Consider the following 25,968-nt stretch of genomic DNA (forward strand, 5'->3'; position numbering starts at 1 on the left):
AGGGGCAAGGAGGAGGCAAGTTACGTAAGTTTGCGACGTCGGCTCGTGAAAAGCAGGTTCGCGAGGTTCGGGATCATTGGACGGTGAAATTGCGTTAAAAAGCCCGGCCGGGCGGCAGTTGCAGCGACGTACGTTCCACGCGATTCCGATCATTTTTTCTCATTGTTTTTTGTCGGTTCCGTCTGTTAGTTCGTTCGCCGGGGGTGTGGACCGCGCGTCGCGGTTAGATCTGCTCTAGAGGGAGACGTGGCAGTCCCGAAATAAACTTTCTCGGGTTATGTAAAGAGGCTCGCGACTCGCTTGTGCAGACTCGCCGGTATAAAGGTCGGCTGTGCCCCCAACAGTCCAAGAGTTGCTCACGAACTTCACGCCGGCAACCATCTCGTCGGAACACACCGACGTTCTATATGTGACGTTTGCCTTCTTATTCTGACGCAGACTGATACATATATACATATACAGGCGTAACTTGTGTCGTCTCCACCGTACGACAGACACCGGTATCGTCGCACTTTCTCGAGAGAGCGTCGCGGATCGTTGCACAGCCGTCGTCGCCGTCGCCGCGTGCCCCATCGTTTCGGCAACATGCGTACTCTGGTAAGTGTCTTCTTCTTTCGGCTCGACTCTCTTCGACTTTCCTGCTAACCCCTCAACTTTCCTCCGCGTTTTGCTGGATAGGGTTCGGAGTTTGGGGCTGGCTGGGGGATGACGCGGATTTTCTACGAGCATCGCGGTTCACAGTGGAACCCCGTATAACGCGATTAAAACATTCTGTGTTATAGCGATTTCGCGTTATATATTATAATAGGAATCTTGCGTTAACCCTTTCGTCCCTGAATATGGAAAACACATGTGGTGACAGCTGATTAACATTTAACAACTCAACTGTATTTGACGAGTACACGCGTCATTTTAAAGCTTGAAATGATGCTAATTCTTTCAACGACGAATTATCTATTTTTCCAGATAAACATGTCATTCTTCTTTGTTTTGCTTCGATTTTTCATTAAAATATACGCTAGGCGCATTTGTTCTGCTTTTGATGAGTACACATTGCATTCTTTCATTTTATTGCGCGTAAAACGAGAGATTTTTAAAACTAAATTCCACAGTAAACAGGTTAAGCTGTCAGCCATAAACAAAGATCCTCGTGTCATACAATTTTCTTTTATCTAGGCGTTTTCTAGCTCTCCGGTATTTAAAGTATTCATGGTACCCATGTCTACCATTCGGGACGAAAGAGTTAAATTTCCTTTTCTGATACTGGTGCAATTTTCTTGTCTGCTTGTATCACTTTCTTATGATGAATCTCTTCATAGTTATATTTCAATTATTTTTTAGTCTCTTTATTGGGGGTTCTATTGTGTTTCGTTTTTAACTCCTTGTCTTGTAATATCGTGATGAATGTTACTTATTTATTATTACTGTAAATGAGATGTCATTTGCCTGTTATTAAGCCTTAATTGGTAGAATGAGAGTAGATACAGAGTAAGTATTAAATTCTGTTGTTTTTCCAATGAAATTATTAATGACAAAGGAGTTTTATCAGGCACAGTTGTAAAAGAAATTGTAGAACAAGAGGTTAATGTTAGTGCTGGGAAATAGGTGGTTTGGGGTAGAAGTAATGGTTAGGATGGAAGATTGTGATGGAAATTTGCAATTTTTGGGGTTGTTTAATGTTACCTGGGGAAAATGAGACAGTGGATTCTTAGGATATACAAAAATAAGAACTGACTAGAAATTAATTTTTTTTATTAACTTTTTACACTATGATTTCTTCTTCGACTATGATAGACTTACTCTGACATTAATGATTATTAATAAATTAAAATTTATTGAAAAGAGATTGCTCTATGTTCGGTTTGCTCTATAAAATAATAATTGATAATAGAAGAAGGATATGTAATATGAATTCAGGAGAATCGAATAATATTTATATTTGGTAAATTATGTTTAAAATCTTCACTACGAGTCTCACATGATATGATACGATGAGGCATTAAAAATCTTAATCAGTTGGAAATAAGGTAATAGAATACTTAAATCCTTACGAATGATTCTGTACTTCATATTCTATACATTCGAATTTGTTATCAGTTATAACATCTGCTTTGTAATGATGAATTAACACTTTGCTATATAATGATATGCGAATGAAGATTTATAGCATAATTTAATAAAAGTAATAGTACCTACTCTTTGCACATGGGTTAAAATGCATGACGATTTGATAACATAATATAATAAGTATTTGATAATATAATAAGCATTGTAAACAGACAGTTACTTTGAAGGTAAAGTGATCACTTAAAATATAAATTATTGTACTATTGAATTTTAAGGGTTGATTGGAGAAAAACTATAGTAATTTTACTTTATTTCTTTTATATTTTCAATTTCGCGCACTGTTTAAACGTAAAAGTGAAAAAGGTTAGTTTGTTAGTGGTTTACCGGCAATTTATGTAGTACGGAAGGAACTAATCAGCTTCTGCGAGGCACTATAATCGTTTCTAAATAATAATAGGTTCGTTTGGGTCAGTGTCATTTGACCTTTGAATCCCGATTCGATGAATCAGTTACCCTCTTCACAATCACTAAACGCGAATATCTAAATTTTATTAGTGATCTTATACAAACAGTAGCTAGAGGAATATCGTTTTTAGAAGAAAATAAAAAAGAATTGTATGATTGAGAGATGAATATTAAAAGGCTTCTTTAATTAAAAGTGAATTTTCAATGTATTGATCGAGTTTTTCGATGTTTCCTTCAGAATTATTTAAATAACACTTCAATAAACACTTCCACTTGCTATTTTCAATATACTTACCAATAATTCTAGAGACAATGTGCTTCTAAAATGAAATTATCAAGTACTTTCCACTAAACACCTTGCTCAATGAATACTTTAACTTGTCACAAGTTTCATTCTCCTAAAATATTACAATTAAAGCTATCTTTCTCTTTCGTTAAGTAATCATTTTCTTCTGACTAATGTATCGATCGTATAATATACAATCAGTTGAGTAAAAAATTTACAGATTAGTCACGGTTGTCAAGTATGTCATTCCTATACAAATATTGAGCATAACTTTTTCTTCATTAGTTACATTACCTAAGTCTTATCCATGTCACCGTGGATTCATACTATTAGCGATACGAAACACAGGGAAACAGCGCGTAAAATAACTCACGATGACATCAAGCGTGAGGACACAATTCCAAACCAACTGAATGTATCTCAGATATGTAGAAATGTTAATATTTGTTCTCAGCGTATGGCGTGAATGATGTCACAGCCGCGTCAGAAGTGCATAAATGATCATGGTTATGGGTTTGTCCATTATCCGACATCTTCTAATTGTACACTTTCACGCACAGAATGTATTAATACTGAATTCGATCTTCTACTTAACGCGACTCCTAGAAGCTTCAGTCGATTCACATAATATATATGACGTTAACAAAATTTAACGTTATTTTTCTGTTAATTTCTTATTGTAATATATCGAAAATTTATCACAATTTAATAAGACATAAAATAACATGAGCTATGTTTACATTCTTCGTGAAAAGATAAAGCTTCTAAAAAAACTTTGTTTTCATTTCATAGAACTAAGAAATTGTACCTTTATCTAATCATTTTTAATTTATTAAGCCATAAATTGAAATAAATACAATATTTTCATAATTCTTTTCTAATACGTAGAACCTCAAGATGAAAAATTTCTGCTTACTTTGTAGGAAATAGAAATGGAATTCTTGTTTAATTATTTTTAATTTATTGAGCCATAAACTAACCTAAACGGTTTTATAATTCTTTGCGTGAAGATAGGAGTTATAAAGAAATCATTCTCTTTATTTGGCAATTATTTAACAGCTACTAATCTATAAACTGAAATAAACAGCTCTGTGATTGTTTGAAACAACAGAACTGGGAGTAGTATCTTTATTTGAATACATTCAATTTATTAAGCCGTCAATAACAATAAACAATGTTATAATTCCTTGTGAACAGGTAGAACCTACGTAGAATAGTTATATTTATTTTATACAATTAACACTATTTTTACGTAATGTATCAAAATGTTTATTAATTTATTTCCATTAATTTTATAATCATTATAGGTAAAGTCGAACAGTCACTTGCGGCAAAATAATGAAACTTAGAAAATAATCTCAAGTTGATATCTGGTTATCTTCAAATTAAAAGTGATTAAACTTAATAAAAAATAATTTTCAGTTAATTTGACATTAAAAGTGGTTACAGTTGGAAAATAATTTCAAATTAAATATTGAAAAGGTCTCTTTTAACATGTTTAGTCAGATCTGTGTTAGGAAATGACACTCTATAAAACGTCTGAACGTATCTTAATAGACTCACGTGAATCACCGCTGAAATCTGGTTCCACTCTCGTCCCTTTTACCGCCTACAGTTCGCGATTGAGTATTGTGACCTACCCACGAACCATTCGTCTCGCCCTGACCTTTCACGGGGAAAGGTATCTCAACGGATTTACAGGTCGAACATGACGAAGATTAAAGCACAGGTGTACCGACTTTTATTCCTACACGATCTAGCTACGCCTTAATCGAGGATTGATATACACACCGATAGATCTCAACCTTTCTCGATTCTAATTACTTCGAACAAAGGCCACCAGTTTCATCATTATTAATGTATCAGTGAAATATACGAGCTTGATGGGAAATAAATGAACGTTCGAACCCCTATTCTCTGTCGAATGGAATTTCTGGAATTGTTTTTATGACGCGATCAAAATTGACCTTTGGAGGATTTAAATACCTCGTAAAAAGATAAGAATTTGATCCGTGAATATAAATTATCCGCATTACATCCAGGCAGTACACGTTTAGACGACTTTTCCATGAATCGTTTTATGCGAATATTTCGTTGACGTCTCCTGTTGTTTACACGTTGTTTGTATTTGTATTTCACACACTCGTGCGCGTCGCGGGTAACATAAAACGCGCGCAATGTAATTATAGGTATGCGGGCGCAAACGATCACCGGACATTTAATTTTATGACAGACCATCGAAATTAAAGAATGAAAAAGTTTGATAATTATTGACTTCTATATTGGTAATGTTAAATAATGATGGTAACGAAACAAAAGGTTATTGGCGTTTAAAGTTTAGAAATGTATAAAGAGATGAGCGCCATTAAGTACTGCTTAATTATTATTGTTCGAAGAAAATTCAAACGTGCATACCTCGTTCTGAGCTCTATTATTTGTATAGAAACATGCTAATCTTCTGCATGACTGGATGCCCTATAAACCATGAGAAACGTTTTTCGTAATAAACGCTGAAACTGTCATTAACAAGGTATTTACATTTCGAAGACATCTTCACGACACGTTGTACTTTCGAGATTGTAACGATTCCACGAAACGCGTAGTTCCATTCGTATCGAAAATTATTGACTCACAAATTAAGCAGTTACACATGTTTGAAAGCATCGATTTCTAAACAGGTACAATTCATCAAGTCGTTCGGTTTCTATTGACGAAAATCAGCTTTCCTGTAGCAACATAGTAATTACTATGGAAGAAGGTACTGCGTAAACTACACACACTGTGTAGATGTTATATAGTAGAGTTTTATATGTGTCGTTATTAAGATAAACTTCTAAGACAAGTTTTCTACACTTCTACGATGCAAATAAAGTGATGTAATGCGAACGAGTTCGTAAATGTCAATTATTGAGTTAATATGTCCTATTTGCTTATAGTATTAATATTTTTAATGATCGTTTCTGTTATCTTAACTTCTTATGCAGATTATATTTCAAATGTCTTGTAAACATTCACATTTTATTATAGACATTTGTTTTGTGCTGAGAATATATTGAATTTTGTTTAGTTTATATTTAAATGAATATTCTATAAGCATTATAAACAGCACTTATTGCTTTTAATCTTTTTTATTAATATTTAATAATTGTATTTCATTAGCAGACTTTCACAATTCATTCTACATATTATTGAAATACAAAAAGGCATATCAATAATCAATTAGAGCAACTGAAATTTGTAAAACATAAAGTCAATGCTAATATCGGCAGTATTTCAATACTAAAACATTAAACTGTATTATATTTCACAAATGAATTGAACAATACCATGAAAAAGTAGGTCATAATTGGAAATATAAATAAATATTCTTCAGAATTTATAATCGTTATAAATTAGTACAAAAATACTATAGAAAGAGATTAACAGGAAGCTGTGGTCTATCACTGACTTCAGACAAATAACATTGGACAAAAAAAATTATTCTTCTGTTCATCTTTATAACTATTATACTTACAGTTGTAATAATTGCTGAAAAAGCAATTTGTCTAATATTTTAAATGAGTAATTCTTAAACGTTGATTGATAGTGTAAATACAAAAGAAATTCTGACAAATAATTGATAGAAACATCGATTATATATATCTTTACTAAATTGGCAATTTGGAAACGTTTAACATTGATTTTACGATTTAGTGCAGTCGTAAACTTCCCATGGGAACACGAATATATCATACGCCGATCGGTAACGCACAATAAAAAAAACATTCACACAAGCATGGACCTTCGACAGAGATTATTCCGCTGAATCAGTTGGACCGTTCCATCAACTTTCTTCGAGCGACCATTATATATGATGCAACTTGGTTACCTGCATCAATCACTGGTACCATCTTGCTGCCGGTAATACGTGTGGTTTAACCGCTGACTACGGAGTTAAGCGAGTAGTCCCTTTCGAAACAACATTGACACACTAAAATATGTCGTCCCACTATTAGTCCAATCCAGTAAGGAATAATTAAGTAAATGATAAAAAACTTAGAAAGTATAAAATTCTATACAGTGGTACATATAGTTAATTTTGAAAACGAAGATTTTACATTGCAAAATGATATTTCTTTTATTTGTAATACGCAGATTCAAAATACATCTACTTTTACGCGACGTATATCTGAAAATATAAAAAATGCACTTAATTTTTCTGTATATTTTTCTAATCACAAGGTTATGTTTAAATTTAATGAAAGTAATCAAATAAAAAAACTTCGATATATCTATTTTTCTCGATACACTTGTACAATGTAAAATTGTTTTATATACCTATATTCTTTAAACTAATATTTGTAACTAATATTTTAAATTAATATTTTTAACCAATATTTTAAATTAATATTTTTAACTAATATTTTAAACTAATAAAATTAATTTGTTAATCACCAGTCCTTTTGTCAAACATTTATTATTGCGCCTAGCAATATTCCACGATAAACTTCTTAATCAATATCTAATTTTCCACTTTGCAAAGAGACATCGAGTTGCAATATAAATGAATTCACCTATTGAATTTTTTCTTGTAATTATTGGATTCGCAAAGCAGTAGAATACCAACCTCGAATTTAAATTAGCTACAAATTGCTTTTTGTTCATAACAATTATACACATTTACGAATTGTAATTCACTTCTTCAAATTAAAACACATTTACACCCGCAATAAATCCTATCAACCTATAATACTAATATTCAATCTATTATACTAATTATTCTTCTATAATAATATTAATTAGCAACACTAATTAATCTTTGCTAATTATATCCATAATAATATAACTAGTAATACTAACTAATCTTATGGGACCACAACAAATATTTTAAAGTTAATCACGCCCTCATTTTGTCTAGCCTAATTTGAACATTTAAAAATACTATGTAAAACGAATTACCAGTATGTACCTACTTCTTTTTAAACAATATCTAAAATGTACGGTAAATTTGAGGAGCGCAGCAGGGTTTAGAATTAACTTAAAGTTAACTTTGTTTACTTAACCCCTTGCTTTGTAATAGCGTGTCAGACTCGTGGTGAAAATTTTAAGCAGAATTTAACAAGCGCAAATATTAATCTATTTTTTGAATTCAAATTAAATATTCTTCTGTTATCAATTATTACGCTTTACAGAAAATATAGACGTGTTCAATATGCCTAGAATCTTTCCCTTTTTCCAGAGTAAGTAGTTGTATCGATCATAGTTGAGAAATAAATCGTGTGGCAAGGGGTAAAAGCTAGGTTTACGGAACTCGTCTAATATTTGGATTTTATAACTATTATGAGGTACAAGCTTATGCCGATTTCTACGGATGCAGTTATACGAATACGTAATTCTCTGTTTTTACAGCTGTAATTTCCAAAATCTACGTGATCTAGCATCTATTTTTCTTGGGATATTGAAATAAACTGTAGAATAAATTGTACGTAAACGTAGTATTAATATAGTTATGCAAATTACACTGTAAGGTAAACATAGACATACGAAATACGCCCAGATGTTTCCCCTTTTTTCAATAAATTATAAACGACAAGGTATTTGCATTGATCATAGTTGAAAAGTAAATCATAGAGTTAACACGTTCCATACCGAACACGGTACTAGGTTTAGTAAATATTAAACATTCCTCATATTCGAAATATTCAAGAATAAAGACAAAGTAAAAATACCAGAGTAGTGTTCGTGTAAATATCACTTGGTCATAAAATGAGGTCTAAGCGTGTCCCGTTTTAAGGATGTGCGGTAGGGAACGTGTTAATACTAATATGATCATTTCAAATTAATTAATCACGATCAATTTCCAGATATTACTCGTGCTGGTCGCAGCAGCGCATTGCCAAGAATACTTCCGCCAGCCCGAGAAAATCGTCACTGAAAATAGGGACCTGGGCGATAACCGTGGCCATTATTCGTTCACATACGAAACGGAGGGCGGCATCGTGCAAAGTGAAACCGGCAGCCGGAAGTACGCTGGTACGCCGGAAGAGACGCAGCTGATCCAGGGCTCGGTGCAGTACAATGCCCCAGATGGTACACCGATCGCGATCAGCTGGACCGCGGACGAGTTCGGCACTCAAGTGGCCGGCACTCACGTGCCGACACCGCCGCCTATACCGCCGGCCATTCAAAAGGCCCTCGAATGGATTGCGAAACAACCGTCCACCCCCGAGCCCCAGGAAACTGCCAAAGACTCGCCCAGCCAACAGAACGCTGTCCCAACGGGCAACAACAGGCAGTTCAAATCACTACGGCCGAACCAACGAAACTGAACGACGATCCTTTAGAGATTAAGTACCTTAGAGTCTGCAGTTAGATTCCTGTAACGTGACTTCGAATAAATTTGTATTTTTCTAGAAAATTTCGTTTCGTTCGAACGAGTCGCATAGTATTTTATTTTATTTTTCTTATGTGTGTTGTTCTTTTTCAACCCTTCGGCGACGATGCTTGAGACTGTTCTTTTGTAAAGAGGTTTTCGGAAAAGTCGTTTGACTTGTTAGTTTCTTGTAGCTAACATGACTTGCCTTGATTATACTTGTGATAGAATAAATTAATGTCGTAGGTTGTGGTTGTAATAAACTGTTATGATAAATTTGAATTAGGAGAATTTGGGTTTGAGAAAATAGATTTGCGAAAGAAAATGGAGCTTTTTCGAGTGCACTTGGAGTGTGAGCGTAATCTATGAGGGCACTGTTGATAATACGCATCAAAATAGATAAGTTATTGTATTCTAGCTAAACAAATTTTGATTTTTTGAAAGCATTCGAATATTTATGGAGACATTTTAATATAATAAAACGGGAAATATTATCTCAAACTATAGCAGGTATAATACATAGAAATGAAAATAATATTTTTTATCCTTTCGTGTATGCAATGATGCTCTTAGATTGTTAAAGATTATATGTATAATCGAAAATATAATTTAGTAAGCATTTCGTAGAAACACGTTAATAAAAATATTTACATAAATTGGTAACTAAAAGTTTGAATTGGTCTCAGGCAGTATGCATGAAGTCGTCAAGATTATCCGTCCTCTAAGAGTTAAGCCTGTTGAGGTCTCTTTTCCGACTGATCAATTTTGATCTCATTCCATAAGTATAAGAAACTAATCGGGCGTAAAGAGTCATGATTTGATGTTTCAGATTGTATGGATGTAACACGAAAATTCTTTTTTTACATGAACAATGATAAACTTTTTTAAAAGTAAACGTCTCCACAGTCTAGTATTTTGTTTTTGTAAAGTATTTATACAAATGAAGTATAACACAAATTACATATTCCCTTAAGAAATATTCAAGGAATATCCAAATAACTTAAGTAACATGAATCATTCCTGGAAATATTTATGTCAATTATTTTATACTACATATTTCAAAGTATCAAATCAAACATAATTTTTTTGTATTCCATCATTAAAATCATATAAGTCTGCATTTTTGCAATTGTAATAGCAATTCTAATTTGCATTGGTTATTTTGTATTTTCGGAAAGCACAGAAAATAGTATTTTAGATAAGTTAACATATTAGAATAAAATATTCCTACTAAAATTATACAGTTCGATAACTATAGATGATTTTGTATCAGAATGAACTTATGCAAACTTAAAGTTTGCTCTTGTTATTGAGATGAAATAACAATTTCAATTTCGGAAGTGGGGTAAAGTTTTTTCGCAAATAATGAATAAACATATTTTCAAACAACAATTTAATTAACCCTTTGAGTGCTACATGCACATATATCTATCGAACGATACTTATCTACATGAACGCGCATATAAATAAAACTGAAATTAACCAGCTAACATTTATATAACACTTCACAAAAGAAGATCACCATAATGATCTAATTTCATGGACGATAAAGTACAGACTACAAAGTGTATGGTATAGCTTTAACAGCTATCACAGCGGCAGCTCAAAATTTTTGATACTTTACAATCATGAAGAGTTAATTCAAGCTCTGTACTACGTATATAATTACAAAAGCATCCACCTACTTGCATATTTTACGTATTTAACAAATGTTAAAGTTGAAGTTACTAGATATAACCTGTATTGACGCAAACCTATACTCATATACGTTAAACTAGAGTACAATTCAATTACAAAATTATATACAGTTTACTAAAACTTGAACAATAAATAATTAAAAAATTAATTCAGCACCTTTTCGATTACAAATTCATTATCCTTTTGTCAAGTGATTCAAAGTAATGTTGAATATTTTAAAGATCGAGATACATACAATGATTTGTAAATAGTCAATCAAATTATTGTAACACTAGGAGTACCGACCTTTATTGGACACTTTATTATTCTTAGCAAAATAAGTTTTTCTTCATATAAATCTGAGAAATTGCAACTTCAAGAACAACTATAATAACATGAACCAATATCAGCGTAAACTTGTAACCAATAACATTCATAAAATGCAATATCCGTAAAATTGACGGGTTCCGTAAACCTAGACTCAACACGTTGACCGCACGTCACCCATAGATGAGTGACACAATATTTTTCACAAATTTAAAGATTAATTTTCTCAGTGACATATGAAGCGAACCAAATTTCGTTGAACCTGAGGTGCAAGAAGGTTTAAGAAACAATCTTTGCAAAAGACCTTGATTTTTCAATTTCTGTTTTTTCAGAAAAATAGATTCGATTCTATGAGTAGGGTAATTCAGGGTAAGATGGCTCAATTACATTTAAATTGTTATATATTTATATTTCCAATTGTATTTAATAGTAAATTTTATTTCGAGTATCAATTGAGCAGTCACCGTGTCAAAAAGCCACTGAATTAATGAACCCTTTGCAGACGACAATTGTTCAAACTTCCAAAAACTCTATTCATAAAAGAAGTAATTATATATCGAAATTTGAAATATCAGAAAAGTCGAAAACCACATATCAATCTCTCATTATCTAAATAATTCGACTATTCATTTGTAGCTATCGATATCATATATGCCAACTGAGGGACTTCATTACGGCGGCATTCGACCGCAAAGGGTTAACACATTGCTGACCGGCAATTCCACGCTGAAGCTATCCCATGTCATCGGTAGTGATTCCGTCATTAATCCGTAATTAAAGCATGAAAATGAAACAACCTAAATAAACATCAACATACTTTATTTCTACATAATAAATTGAAATGAAACTTTGGTCATATTTTCTATACAACTTTGAACAGTTTGCTTTTAATATTCTATATTTCCTGCGTTTCAAAAATTGAAATAGCTGATGCAAATGCAAACACGAGTTAACTCGTAACCGGTCAACATTGTGTTGATACACCTAAGTATGAATGGATACTTTTGCAGGGAGCTGTATGTTCCGTCTATTCTTCACTGAGCATCGATGTTGTTCTCCTCGGGGTGAGCGGCGATGTACTCGAGAGCCCTGAGAATCTGCGGTGGTATGGGGGGGATGTGACTACCCTGGGGTTGGAATCCGTTTTCGTTAGCCACGTAGCTCACTTGGACGAGCTCGCCGTTCGGCGCTGTGTAGCTGTAGGCGCCCTGTGCTTCCTGAGCCTCAGCAGTAGTGCCGGGGTATCGGAGGTAGCCGACCTCCTGAGCTTGAATGCCGTTCGCTGTCTCATAGTTGTAGCTGTAGCTTCCATCCGGATTCGGGCCCTCGGCGCTTTGTCTTAGAATTGGAATCGGTGTCTCCACCGACAGCAAAGGAGCAGCGGACGCTGCGGCGACAACGGCGCATAAGACGATTACCTGTAACGTTCGCACACCATTTGAATCATGATCTTTGCGGATCGATCAAAGACGATTGAGTAGCACGCTGTTCGAAATACAGTTGTCTAGCGAATTCCTATTGTCCGCATGCAGTCAGGCTTTGATTGTTGGGGCTAATTGAGAGACGAATGTGTTTGGATAATAGGTCGATTACTTTTGTTTTGCTGAATTTCGTAGATTCTAGATTGAACAGGAAGTGTCGGTTCTGATGGAAATAGTTCCGATGGAAATAGGGGGAACCGAAATAGTCAGTATTATTTTTCGGTTGTGTAAGAAATGCAGAATCGAAATGCACAACCGAAAAGTAACAGTTATAAAACCGATACAGAATCGATATTATATCCGGACAATTATAGAACCGGAACCGAAACTGATATAACTCAGAACTGATATACCTAACAATAGTTAGGGGAAAGTAAGGTAAAATGGAACGCTTCTTTTTTAATCGTCATAATAAAGTATCTCGAACAATAAACGCATGAAACTTTCTTTGTAAATTTTAAGTAGACATTTAGCTATAAGGAAATCAAAGATTTTTTTTAATAAAAATATTTAGTTACAGGGGAAAATATGATTTTCCAAAGATATTGAAATGTCCACTTCGCAAAAATGGTAGGGTAAAACGGGACACTCGTGCAAAATTATATGGAAATATAAAATCTTCATTTTCACTAAATCAGAAGTATTAATTGAATATATTTAACTGTTAGCTGATATAAATAAACTATGAGTATACATGGTTTTATGAATAATAATCACAAATAATTGTATCACCTTCTTTTTTTGTACTGCTGTAATCTAATTGGTCAGTTTTTATTTAATTTTCGATTTGAATTTGCTGTACATTAATGCGATTACACGTAACCAATTAAAACTATACACAAAGCATATAGCCCCTTACTTCTTTTGCACCTGTGCTAAAGTGTTTCATTTTTCATCATAATTGAGAAAGGTATGTGAAATTTACAGTTTCGCATAAGGTAAAGAAATAACTTAAGTGTCAAAAATACAGCTTAAGGAACGTAAAATCTAGTACAGTAATTATCTTGTTCAACATTTTAATAGAAGGGTAAAAAAAATGCTTCAAACAGCTACGTAACATTAAAACTTTTTCACTGAATACCTTTCCAGTACTTTTAATCGAAAAATAACTTTTGCGCTGCTCTACAGTCGATTTCAAACTATATCAAGGACTTATTAGAACCATGTTCTGCCATATCAATTCGATACGAGCTCTTTATCTATGAAAAACATTACTGTTCCATTTTACCTGATCAGTCCGTTTTACCCTACTTTCCCCTATGACGTTTGTTTCTATTATGTTGTTACAAACATTTTTTTTTGTACGTGGTTAACAAAAAATGTTTTTCTTCGGAACAAATAACATCTGTCTTCAAACTATATAATTATTATAACGCGTATAAAGTATACTTCTTTCTTCATTTTTACTTAGTTTTGGTTCAGCCAACGAACAATTGACAACTCTTCTTTTCATTTCTTATAAAAAAAAAAAACGTCAAAACTTTTATATCAACCATTTTACTAACAGTTACTTCACGCGTGAAGATTCTCAAAAATACAGGATCTTATCACGTAACGTATTCCAATACTCTACAGCCATTGCGTAATTTAATATATACCAGCTACAGTCATCATTATACTCTCCGATCGCCGATCGAATCTTGCGACGAATAAAACCGTTTGTACGTCTCTCACAGGATATTCCTTCAATCAGCTTGCGTCACAGAATCGTAACTTATACCTCTCATTTACCAAACGACCGGGTCGCGTCGCGCCGCGCGATTACGCAACGAAATCTTTCCTTATAAGGCATAACGTGGTTTCCCGATTCTCGGTGCCTATCAACCACCCGTGGAGATGACTCGAACGTTCCCTAGCAAACACTACTGTTCTCGGACTCACCAATCGGGCCATTATGACAGTATCCTTCCTGAACCGTTTCGTTCGTTAGTTTCAAAGGAAATGTGGTTGTTCCACAGAAAGAGCTTCGCACAGCACTGACTCGAAATATCGTGCACAGGATGCCTTTATATATCCATCACCCGAATATTCGGTGAATTTCGGACAAGGCGATGCCTTATTTAATCCCCTCTCCACCCTTTCTCTCCCACCACGCGTGCAGGAACACCTTCAAATTTTACGAATGATCTGGACACGCGAACCGGGAATGACAAAATAGCAGTACCTCATGGATCACGGCTGCGAAATCTCCCTTAATATCAATTTAAAAGAGTCCCTGCATTTTTGTCGATTTTTTCTTGTTCACGTTGGGAAGACGAGGAAAGACGAGGACGAGGTAGAACGAGAGGAAGACGGACGATCTTAATGGTGATTTTTTTGCTGAAGTAGAGGTCGTGAATCTTGAATAAAATTTCGATTTCGAACGCCTGAATTCGTTAGTGAATTAAAATATACAACGCGCACATAAATAAACCGTCAATCTAGGAGAAATGAAGGCTGAATAAATTGCTCGCTTTCGGAAATCGTAGTAAGGACCCGTCGTTCTTTACAACCTGTGTGGGATTCTGCAGGTGCAGGAACCGAAAACATTTCGAACATTGCGTAACGTTATATAAGAGGACCGACTGCACTCTGCTATAGTACTTTAATTCCGCGACTGCCGGAGCCCTTCGTTTCGAAATTCTTCAGAATGCGTGTAAACTAAGAAGTTTGTGACACCCATTAGGCGGATTTTCGTGTATCTTAAATGCTACGCGTGACGACCTGTTCAAGATTGTAGACCGAAGGCAAGGAGACAATGAAGTTAAGGATTCCTTAAGATGAATGGCCATTGTTAACAGTATTTGATTCAATTTCGATAATATTAATGTAACTTTCGTATTTATCAATAATATTTTTTTTGAGCATCATTGTAAAGTTTAATTGAATTTACTTTCATATTACGAATGATATTTATTTAGTTAATTATTACAACTTCGCTGTAAGGAAGTACAATTCATTCATCATATAAGTGCATGTAATTGGATTTTTTAAATTATCCTTCTTAATGTATGTTTTTGAGAAATATCGATTTATTTGCTACATATTCGAAGAAAAAGGAAAACTAATTTTTCCGTCTAAAACCTAAATACTACAGTGACAACAATTATGAAATATTGTAATTAACTCATTATTTTATATTCTATATTTTAAATTTTATATTTTATATTTTATATTTTATATTTTATATTTTATATTTTATATTTTATATTTTATATTTTATATTTTATATTTTATATTTTATATTTTATATTTTATATTTTATATTTTATATTTTATATTTTATATTTTATATTTTATATTTTATATTTTATATTTTATATTTTATATTTTATATTTTATATCTTATATTTTATATCTTATATTTTATATCTTATATTTTATATCTTATATTTTATATCTTATATTTTATATCTTATATTTTATATCTTATATTTTATATCTTATATTTTATATCTTATATTTTATATCTTATATTTCATATCTTATATTTTATATCTTATATTTTATATCTTATATTTTATATCTTATATTTTATATCTTATATTTTATATCTTATATTTTATATCTTATATTTTATATCTTATATTTTATATCTTATATTTTATATCTTATATTTTATATCTTATATTTTATATCTTATATTTTATATCTTATATTTTATATCTTATATTTTATATCTTATACTATATATTTTATACTATATATTTTATATTTTATATTTTATACTCTATACTTCAAGAATAGTTAATATTTTTCTTGAGATAATATTTATAGAAGATAACTTCTTTAAATTGGTAACCGGCTTTCTATTATTAATAGAAACATTCCAGTAATCTTACCGGGTAAATTTTTATATTTACAAATCCATCAGTTTATGAGAAACATTTATCTGTTACAGTATATGGAATATTACTGCACTGAAATATTTGCAAATATTATAGACGTGGCCGAGAAACGTGCTTCCTCATTTCTGAATTTCATGTTACACCTATTAATACGCAGATTTACTCACATAAAAAATACGAATACAAATTGTGTTGGCATTCATTATAAAGGCTAATTTAATATGAAAGCTGTAAGTTTGACATTAAAATAGTTGCATCAGGTGTTTCTGTATACAACATGGATTATACTGTATGATATACTCAATAAATTCGAGTTTTATATAGAATTTATCGAAAATATATAAAGTTATAGATTTTTATCTAAAACTATTGTATACTGAAACAAAGAAGGCAAGCATTTATAATTTCTTTCATAAATATTTAAAGATAAACGACTATTTATTTATATTTCCATACTATTTCGCAGTAGCAACAAAATTTATTATTTATTATTCATTAATAATTAGAAAAATAATGAAAACAATTGTGGTATATAATAATTTCATATGTTAAGAAACTCTTTTTCTATTATAGGATATAATAGTTACGTAATTAAATTAAATCTGTATTAGCTTATAATAACGTTTCTAACTATTTATTGACATTACTGAAAACACAAGTTGAAATCTTCTACCGTCCAAAACGAATAACATTATAGGGAATATACGATTTGTCGGTTCATATTTGATATTTTGTAACAAGAAAAGAATCTATAATGAAATATCAATTAATCACCTATAAACCCATATTTCTCCCTTTCTTTCGCTATGTTAACCTTTATGGAAATTAGTCACGGAACGGAGTTTGGGTATTGACTATGAAGTTAGATTTTTACTTTGCATAAAGTATTTCTGGGGTCAGAATACGGAAGACAGAATATTAAGTCATTCTACGTGTTTAAGAAAAGTAACGGATTTCGTTAGCTAATTAACCAAATTGTATTAATAAGTCTTTTATTTCTTAATAATTCTATTCGAGTTGTAAGGATCATTGTAAATTTAGAAATATAAAAAACATTTTTACGTTGAGTAATTAGAAAAATACGTTATTATATGTGAGCTGGAACCTTTTGAATAAAAAAATACAAATTTAAATTCAAAATAAATATATATATTATATATTATATATTATATATATTATATATTATATATTATATATATTATATATTATATATGTCACAAGAATTTATTATTATAATATTATAAGTTTCCGTTCTATTGGGTAAGAAGTAGTTTTAAAGGTGATTTTACAATTTTGTAGTTCTGACTTTATAATGCACTGATGCGTCATCAAACACTTCCTATGTTTACTAACAGGAAAGATGATTAATTTATACTAAATCAAGTTTAATTATCTTGGAATCTCCAATTCTGACAATCCTGCCACTTCCTAGAAAATTGTACCCATGACCTTCAGGACTCTAGGATATGTATAGTCGAAGAAAAAATTATGCGAACAGGAGGTATATGTCAATGAATTTTAAACAAATTGGAACTAATCTTATATGCGTAAATTTTATTTAACACATACTCTCATAATACACAAGTTATTTATTGAAGTATTGAAATTCATATTTACATTTTTGTTTGAACAAACGATATTGAGCATGAAATTCATCTATCTCTTGAGGAACAAAAATAATTGGACACTTGATTGCAGTCTTATTGCGAGGCAAAAAATGTGAACAAACATAGTGCACTTCTAACACTTGCAAAAACTAATTTCTCACAACCTCCTCAGTGTCGATTCTCGTTTTACAAAGTTAACATTGTGTTAAATAGTAGCATAATGTCGAAAACTGAAGAAACTGCAAATCAAATTCGCGGATTAGTTGTTTTGTATTGTTGTAATAACATGAACTATTGTACTGTTGCCAGAAAGTAGTGTATATATAAAAGCGTAATAGAAAATATTTATAAAAAGTATTTAATTCATAATACTGACGAAAATTTAAGAGATCGTGGACGATAACACTGCACTACTGTCCAAGAAGACCGTCGTACTTTTCAAAAATGTCGAAAAGATAAAATAACTTCGGCCAGAAACATTGTAGAATTGTTAGATTTAAATATTTGTGCAAAAATAATTAAGCGAAGACTAAAGAAGATCGGACTAAAGTGCCGAAATCAAATATTAATTTATTCCAATGCCCCGCACAGAGTCCCAACTTCAACTCCAGTGAGAATTTATGGGGTTTATTAGATGCGTGGGTTTCACTGGATAAATGAAATAATAAAACAGATTTTTTCCAGATGTTTACATGCAAAATTTGAAAAATCGATAAAACGTAGGTCGAAAATTTAGTAAATAGTATTCCACCACATTTGGAAGCTGTAATTCAAGCAAAAGGTGGCAATATAAAATATTAGTTTTATTACTTGTTTAATTAATAACAAATTTTAGTATGTGTCCACGTATTTTTCTTTATCGAAAAATAGTTGACTTTTCTATTTAATATTGTTTACTTGTACAAACGTGTAAATATTATTTTCAATTTTTCATTAAATAATCTGTGTATTATGAGGATATCTAATAAATGAAACTTAAAGATGTTCCACTAATACGAATTTGTTTAAATTGCATTAATACTTCGTACCATCACCTGTCCACATAATTCTCTCCCCGATTATACATCAAACATAACTTTACATACAATAAAAATGTATGAATAATTTATTAAAATTTATAAGATCCAATTAAAAGAATTGACAATAATCACTTTTGTTAGAAGAGATTGTATAATTAGTTCAAAAATATTCATAGGCCTCTGACATGGAATAATTAAAAGAAGTCAAAATGGTAGAAAGTTCTGAGAACCCGTAATTAAGTAAAAACAACTTACGTAACGATATGATTAATCATTTAGAACGTTAATGAGGTAAATGTGACATTAGAAAAAATTTGTATATACGTGAAAGTAGTTTATGTTGGCATTTTTTGTGTTGTAATAACACTGAAATTAAACTTGTTAAAATAAAAAAAAATGATTTAATTGCTCAACACTTTCTTCTTGAAAAAATTATGGACTATAAAAAATAATTATTTTACCTTACACATACTAAGATACATTAATAAGCAGCAAAAAATGTTTTTACCTTTCCTTTTCAATTTTGCATCAAAATATACGAAATTATTGTTATTTATTTCGAGAATAATCATTTTTTGAGTGTAGCTCTTGTTATAATTATCAAAATTTTTTTAATCAAAAGCTTTCTAAAAATTCTATACTTCCTCCTAAAGTGGAACCCTTACAAATAAAAATGATAAAAAATTGGACACGGTGTACGATGTTGAACGAAAATTTTTTTTATAAGTATATTATATATATATATAATTTTTTTTATAAGTATATTATATATATATATATATATATATATATATATATATATAACCTGAAATAAGTATTATAAATAAAAAATAATGAGGATATATATAACGAGTAAAATAAGCTATGTTTCAATACGATTGGTTACATAGTCGTCCATTTATCGTATATGCAAATTTAAAGAACATGATTTTAAGATAAATGTGATAAAGAAATGTTAAGAACATATATTTAGAGTGTCGAACTATTGATACCTATATATAAAAAAATAAAAATCGATATTTTCCACCTGTTACACAAGAATCACATCTTAATTGACACATTTCAGTGTGATTATATATAAAAGAAAAAAAATGAATGAATAGCATTGAGATTATGTGGAAAATATGAACTTTCTGCCGTACAAATTTTGAAACACTAATTTGCAATTTTATATATTCATTTATTACCTAACTATTACATAATTTATTTACAATAAAAAAAATCAAAATAAAGAAATAAAATTCTTGTATATTATATTCCACTATCCGTTATACATACACTATTTTTCTTTTTTAAAAACACACGTACATATATATATATATATACAAAGTCAAACTTGAATTAATTAAATACGTTATTATTATCATTTTTTGTATAGTTACCCTCTATGATTTTTGTAGTTATTTCTAATTTGGATTACTTAGTCTAAGGAAATAAGATGGACATGTATGTTGCAATTTAAATTTAAATATATTTAATTAATCCAATAAACGTAATAATCATGACATGCTTCGACAACGATTGACAACTACTTACAAACAGAATTGGCGTAAACAATCTTTGTTTCGAAAATAATATCTTTTAAGTGTTATTATACTATCTGTATCATACATCCGGTGTAACGTTTTAACATAGCAATCATTCTATATTTATATTAACAATGTTCATAACTACATATACACAACCTCACGCTATCAAACTCATCATTGTGAATCAGTTCTCTATCGAAAAATACAACGTTACTAAGCTCGAAGCTAATAATTCACCATTAAAAATTTATCAGTGACGAACAACACTCGCTACATAGATTCTAAAATTTATTACCGTTACAAGCTGCGAGGCGGCGCTGGGCGGCGGATATAATTAGAAAATTAAAAAAACTAATGACCGACCATAAAACCGAAGGTTGTCCCCAAGGTTAATGACTCGGTCACACAGTTTCATCATCATCGAGACGATCAGGGGTAAGCGTCGCGTCGTGTCGTTGCAATTATTCGCGGCTACACACGAAATCCACGTGGGACTCCTAGGAATCGTTTGTGTATGATACTTGATAAGGAACGAAGTACGACTTCTTAGGAATATTTATTGGCCCATCACGTCAGATCGTGCACGATAGAACTTTATGATCCCTGTAACTAACTTGAAAACCGTTTGACCACGATACGAAAGGTAATAACGTACCCGTCCACGAAGGACGAAATCTGCATAGACCGTCGAACGATGGGACATTAGATATTGACACTTTACAAAAGGTTGATCGCCTTCGTATTGTAAACTATTTCGTAAGAAAATTAATCGGTCTGATCGCGTGGAATTCTGGCGTTTCGAATTAATTGACTTCTGTTCGCCGGATGAAGTTCGATCTCCGGTAAATACCTAGTTTGATTCTGTTGTATTAATGAGAGACATTTGGCTTGTTACGAATGTGTGTTTAAAGGAACGGCAAATGATTGGTGTTTTCATTGGTAGGAGTAAATTACATTGGCGTATTGGAAACATCGGTACACGTGGCATGTCCTATGTAATATGTATGTTTTACTGATTTTTACCTGGCTTTTACTGTTGGTGGTACTGAATTAATTGAAATTTTAAGAGGAAAGCAAAGAACGTGGTAGCTTAACAGCATGGTAATAGCTTGAAATTTATTTCTGTACTTACATATGTATGCGTGCTTAAAAAAGGAAAGTTCCAGAACGTTTAAGGTGAATCTTTCAGGAATACATTCGAAATTCACCGAACTTACCTATGACCCGGTGATAAAAAAGCCGTGAATACTAGAATATTCAATGAAATCTTCGCAATTCATTTGCTCGATTATATCGTGTAAAAACTAAATTACCACTATAAAGGCAGGTTTTCTTTTAGCCTATTTCTAGAGAGACATTTATCTTTTTCTATCAAATTTTAATTTTAATTTTGAGTTTATCGTATTCTTGACACCTTTTTGACAGCGATCAGAATTTATTCGTTTAAATTATGTTTAGACGCATAGTCTATGATAACGCGTTTCGTGTGTGTGGAATACTGCGGAATATTAATATATATTAATTATATACTGAAATAATTACTGATGAAAATAATTAATTGTATGTAAAATATTATACATTATAAACATTACAAAAGGAAGGTCATATAGTATGAATATTTGACATAAAATTTGATATAAAACAGAGAAAACAATTATGGAAATCAATAACTACAAATTTGTAATATAAATTGATCTCACTTAAATGACAATTACCTTATAATAATTAAGAATAAATGAAAACAAATACTTTAAATATTTATTTATACCTACATTTCTTTCGACGTATGTTGTTGAAAGTTTTTTATTTTCTGCAAATTTAAACGGCTGCTTATGAGTTCAGTTAATAGTAATTTAATTGCTTTCTGACTGTGTAATAACAAGATCATGTTCAAACTGAATTTCAATTATCACAGTTTTGCACTTAAGGAAATGAATACAGTAAAATATAGGTAACAAGGCAAAATGTAGATTCCTTTGAAAAATCGATTTTTCAACTAAAGTTTTGTTTATTTAAATATTTAACAATTTTTGTACTTCCTGAGCTTTCGTTTTTGCTTCCATTGAAAGCGAAGGCAAACCAGATTTTAAAGTTTTGTAAGCTGGTAAATTAAAAAGTTGTTACATCAATGCTTTTTCTAATTTGAGATATATTAGATTCCTATGAATGTTATAATGTTATATTTAGCTTAACAAAAGTGCATTTGATGGAATTATTTAGTTTTCAATTAAAATTCCATATTTATTTATATGTCATTCTAATAAAAATTGTAACCATAGATTTTTTTTCTTCATATACTGATTATAGTATTGAAGTGAAGCTATTTATATTTCAAATCGTGTTGGATATTTAACGCTTTTAAGATATCAGTAATCGCGAAATAAGAAAACTTAAAGTGTTACACGAAAGAACTCAAGAAGCCGCAGATAGCCATATTAGTAACGTAACATTTCAAAATCAAGCGCTACAATAATTATAATTCAAAATGTTAATTTCAACACGGAGAAAACACATCACGCGAAATAATTTGCATAAAAATCATTAAGCAATGCGGAACTTTTGTCCAGCAATGTACATTATTCAATATTCCGTTATTGAGCGTATCGATTCATCATATCGATATGTATATGCATTTCGATGAAAGTTTTACTGTTCGTTCCGTGTTTAACAGCCATATGATTACGATAAACCGGAAAAAATGAATAGCCAACCAGGCGCGAGTTATACTACACGAATTACAGAATTATTAAAGCAAGCGATACACGGAACGCTGCCGGCGCTGACTAATAAATACTGTACGCCATTATCGGGACAATTTATGACGTTCAGTACGGAAAATCGTTTCGGGGCCTTTCCATCGCACTTTGTTTCTTCCTGGACCGGCATCACTGATGGGAGTGTCGTTCGTTACAAGCGTTGAAAGACACTAGTGATGGGACAAACTACCTATTTACCTCAAAACAATATTGAAATTTTTAGTTACCAATGACTTAATTCGGTTGACGCTACTTAAAGTATGCAACAAAGAAGAAAGGAGTATTAAAATTTAATCATACGTATTGAATCCTCAATCCTCAATCCTGTTTTGGTTCGTTCTACGTTGTTTTACTGTCCCTTCAATAAATAATTCAGAAATACATAAGTTGTAAATATGTACATATATTATTCATATAGTTGAATACTTTCATTTGAAATGTAACGAATAATTATTGCGACTAGTATTCATTAAAAAGTCAATTATTAAAAAATGCCAAATAATAGTTCTAACGAAAGTAATGAATAAGTTTATTTAAATTAAAAATAAGAATGTGTGCAGATAAATTTCAAAGGTTTATTCTTGAAAATAAATGATAAATAATTAGTTGTGAACTCAAAGTTTTGAAGTGAATGTATCATAGAAAAGTGGCGTTCATAGGATACGCATTTTCAACCTTTCCTGTAGGTATTATCTGTTTTACACATCGAAATGAAACTAATATGAAACAAATTAAAACTGTGTTAATAAACATGTAATAATAGAATGTATTTTAATGAAATCTCTTTTGGAATTTTAATTTCCAGGTATATTTTTCATTACCACAAACGTATATATGTTTACAAATCCGTCTATAAGCTAACTAAAAACATGTGACTTAAGAATCTGAATAGTCTTGCCATTTATTAGCCAATAATACATAAATTCAATTAAATACCAAGAGAAATAAGTCGTAATTCTCACTAAAATTATTAATATTTATTACACTAGAATTCTATACATTTAATGTTCGGTGAATTAAATATATGTACCAATAATATATAAATAAATTAAATATATTAACCAATTAAAGCTGTAAGAGCAACATGTATATCATATAAATATTTACATTTATATAAATGCATATTTTTCTATTTATATTATATACTGATTTTTATATTTTACATTAAATGTTCATATTGAAATATTTATGTAATCTCAACTAGTTAATTATTGTTAAATTTAGTGTATTACATTTCATTTGTTCCAACGAAGACATGTAGTATATGACTTCGTCCCATCACTAGAACGCACACCATAATTTGTATCACGACGGTCATCTCGCTAACCTAAATACTACACAGTATTTTTACTTTCACAAGGTAGATGCGCCGGCGATTCCCTTTAAGATGTTTCGACGAACGTTACGTAGCCAGCGATTAACCGAATACACGACGGGTTATGATAATTTATCACCTGTATTTCGCAGATCCACCTTCGACCAGCGTGACCCCATTTTGATCGTCGTTTAATGAGCGTGAAAAATTGTGACCCACCAATTCCGTTATCAATTCATATCCGTATATTTAATTTTTCAATGCGAATTATACTGTGTGAGCGGAAAGTATCAGCTGTTCTCGTGGGTGAGCGATTTTTGAAGAAGTGTAAATTAGATGTATGCGGTCAGTCATTTTGCCTCTTCAAGATTGATGACCATTAAGAGATCATTCTTATTTATATGTTCCGAGAAGCGAGAAAATTAAGATGTGGAGGGAAAGGATTTTCTTTCGAATCGATATAATTTATTCAAATGTTTCTAATGGATAGTAACTAACAAATTTTGTATTTGAAGCCAATGATAACAAGTTTCGACAAATTTCTTTTTGCCTGTGATTATGGAAATGAAATAATCTGGTAAAGTCTGTTATAATTTTAATCGACAATTAATAATAATTAGAATCGATATAAATGAATAAAAATTGACATGAAAAACTTTGAAGTTGGAAAAGTATTAATTACAGTTAGGTATTAAATATACATAAATGTAAATTACGTAATAAAAAATTTTAAACAATAAAAGCGTCGTTACATCTTACTAAATATTTGGATATGGTAATAATTTGCAGAAGTTTTGTTTTAAATATAATTATTAATTAGAATTAATGTTTCGATATATTTTTATATCAGATAAATACACTTTCGATTGTCTGTATTAATAGGAATTAACATTTATTATTTATATTTGTTATTAAGAAACCTATAAAAGTTAAATATTCGAATAAAAATTTGTTGTATGACATATGATAACATTCATGCAAAACACCCAGTATATTTGCAGTTCGCACACATATAAGGATTTAAAAGGGTTCACGTTCAACGTCGATGTTAAAAAATTCTTAAGCTTCATTATGAATTATAAGGAAGATAGAACCGTAGGTGGACTTCAAAGACAGATTTAATTTCAAAAGGCCAATGGCACGATGGGCGAGGGCAACAATATAAATTACCATGCTCTAAATGTCAAGAGTAACCTGATAATTTCTTCTCTCTTCATCGGAACAATTTCAGTCGTATTACCTTACATGCAAACAAGAAAA

General features: G+C 31.2%; 2 protein-coding genes across 2 annotated transcripts; one reads left to right on the top strand and one right to left on the bottom strand.

Moving 5' to 3' along the window:
* Positions 1-316: 316 nt before the first annotated feature.
* Positions 317-10,672, top strand: CPR17 (cuticular protein 17). The gene is made up of 2 exons (XM_031983667.2): positions 317-597; positions 8,662-10,672. Exons 1-2 carry the CDS (start codon positions 586-588, stop codon positions 9,124-9,126), a joined length of 477 nt encoding a protein of 158 aa, XP_031839527.1. The 5' UTR covers positions 317-585; the 3' UTR covers positions 9,127-10,672.
* A 10-nt stretch (positions 10,673-10,682) lies between these two features.
* On the bottom strand, positions 10,683-14,627 carry CPR18 (cuticular protein 18). Its single transcript, XM_031983654.2, has 2 exons — positions 14,537-14,627; positions 10,683-12,592 (listed from the first exon to the last, which is right to left on the bottom strand). Exons 1-2 carry the CDS (start codon positions 14,546-14,548, stop codon positions 12,209-12,211), a joined length of 396 nt encoding a protein of 131 aa, XP_031839514.1. The 5' UTR covers positions 14,549-14,627; the 3' UTR covers positions 10,683-12,208.
* Between the last annotated feature and the right edge of the window lie 11,341 nt (positions 14,628-25,968).

Source organism: Nomia melanderi, chromosome 1 (assembly GCF_051020985.1).
Source record: "Nomia melanderi isolate GNS246 chromosome 1, iyNomMela1, whole genome shotgun sequence".
NCBI classification, from domain to species: domain Eukaryota; kingdom Metazoa; phylum Arthropoda; class Insecta; order Hymenoptera; family Halictidae; genus Nomia; species Nomia melanderi.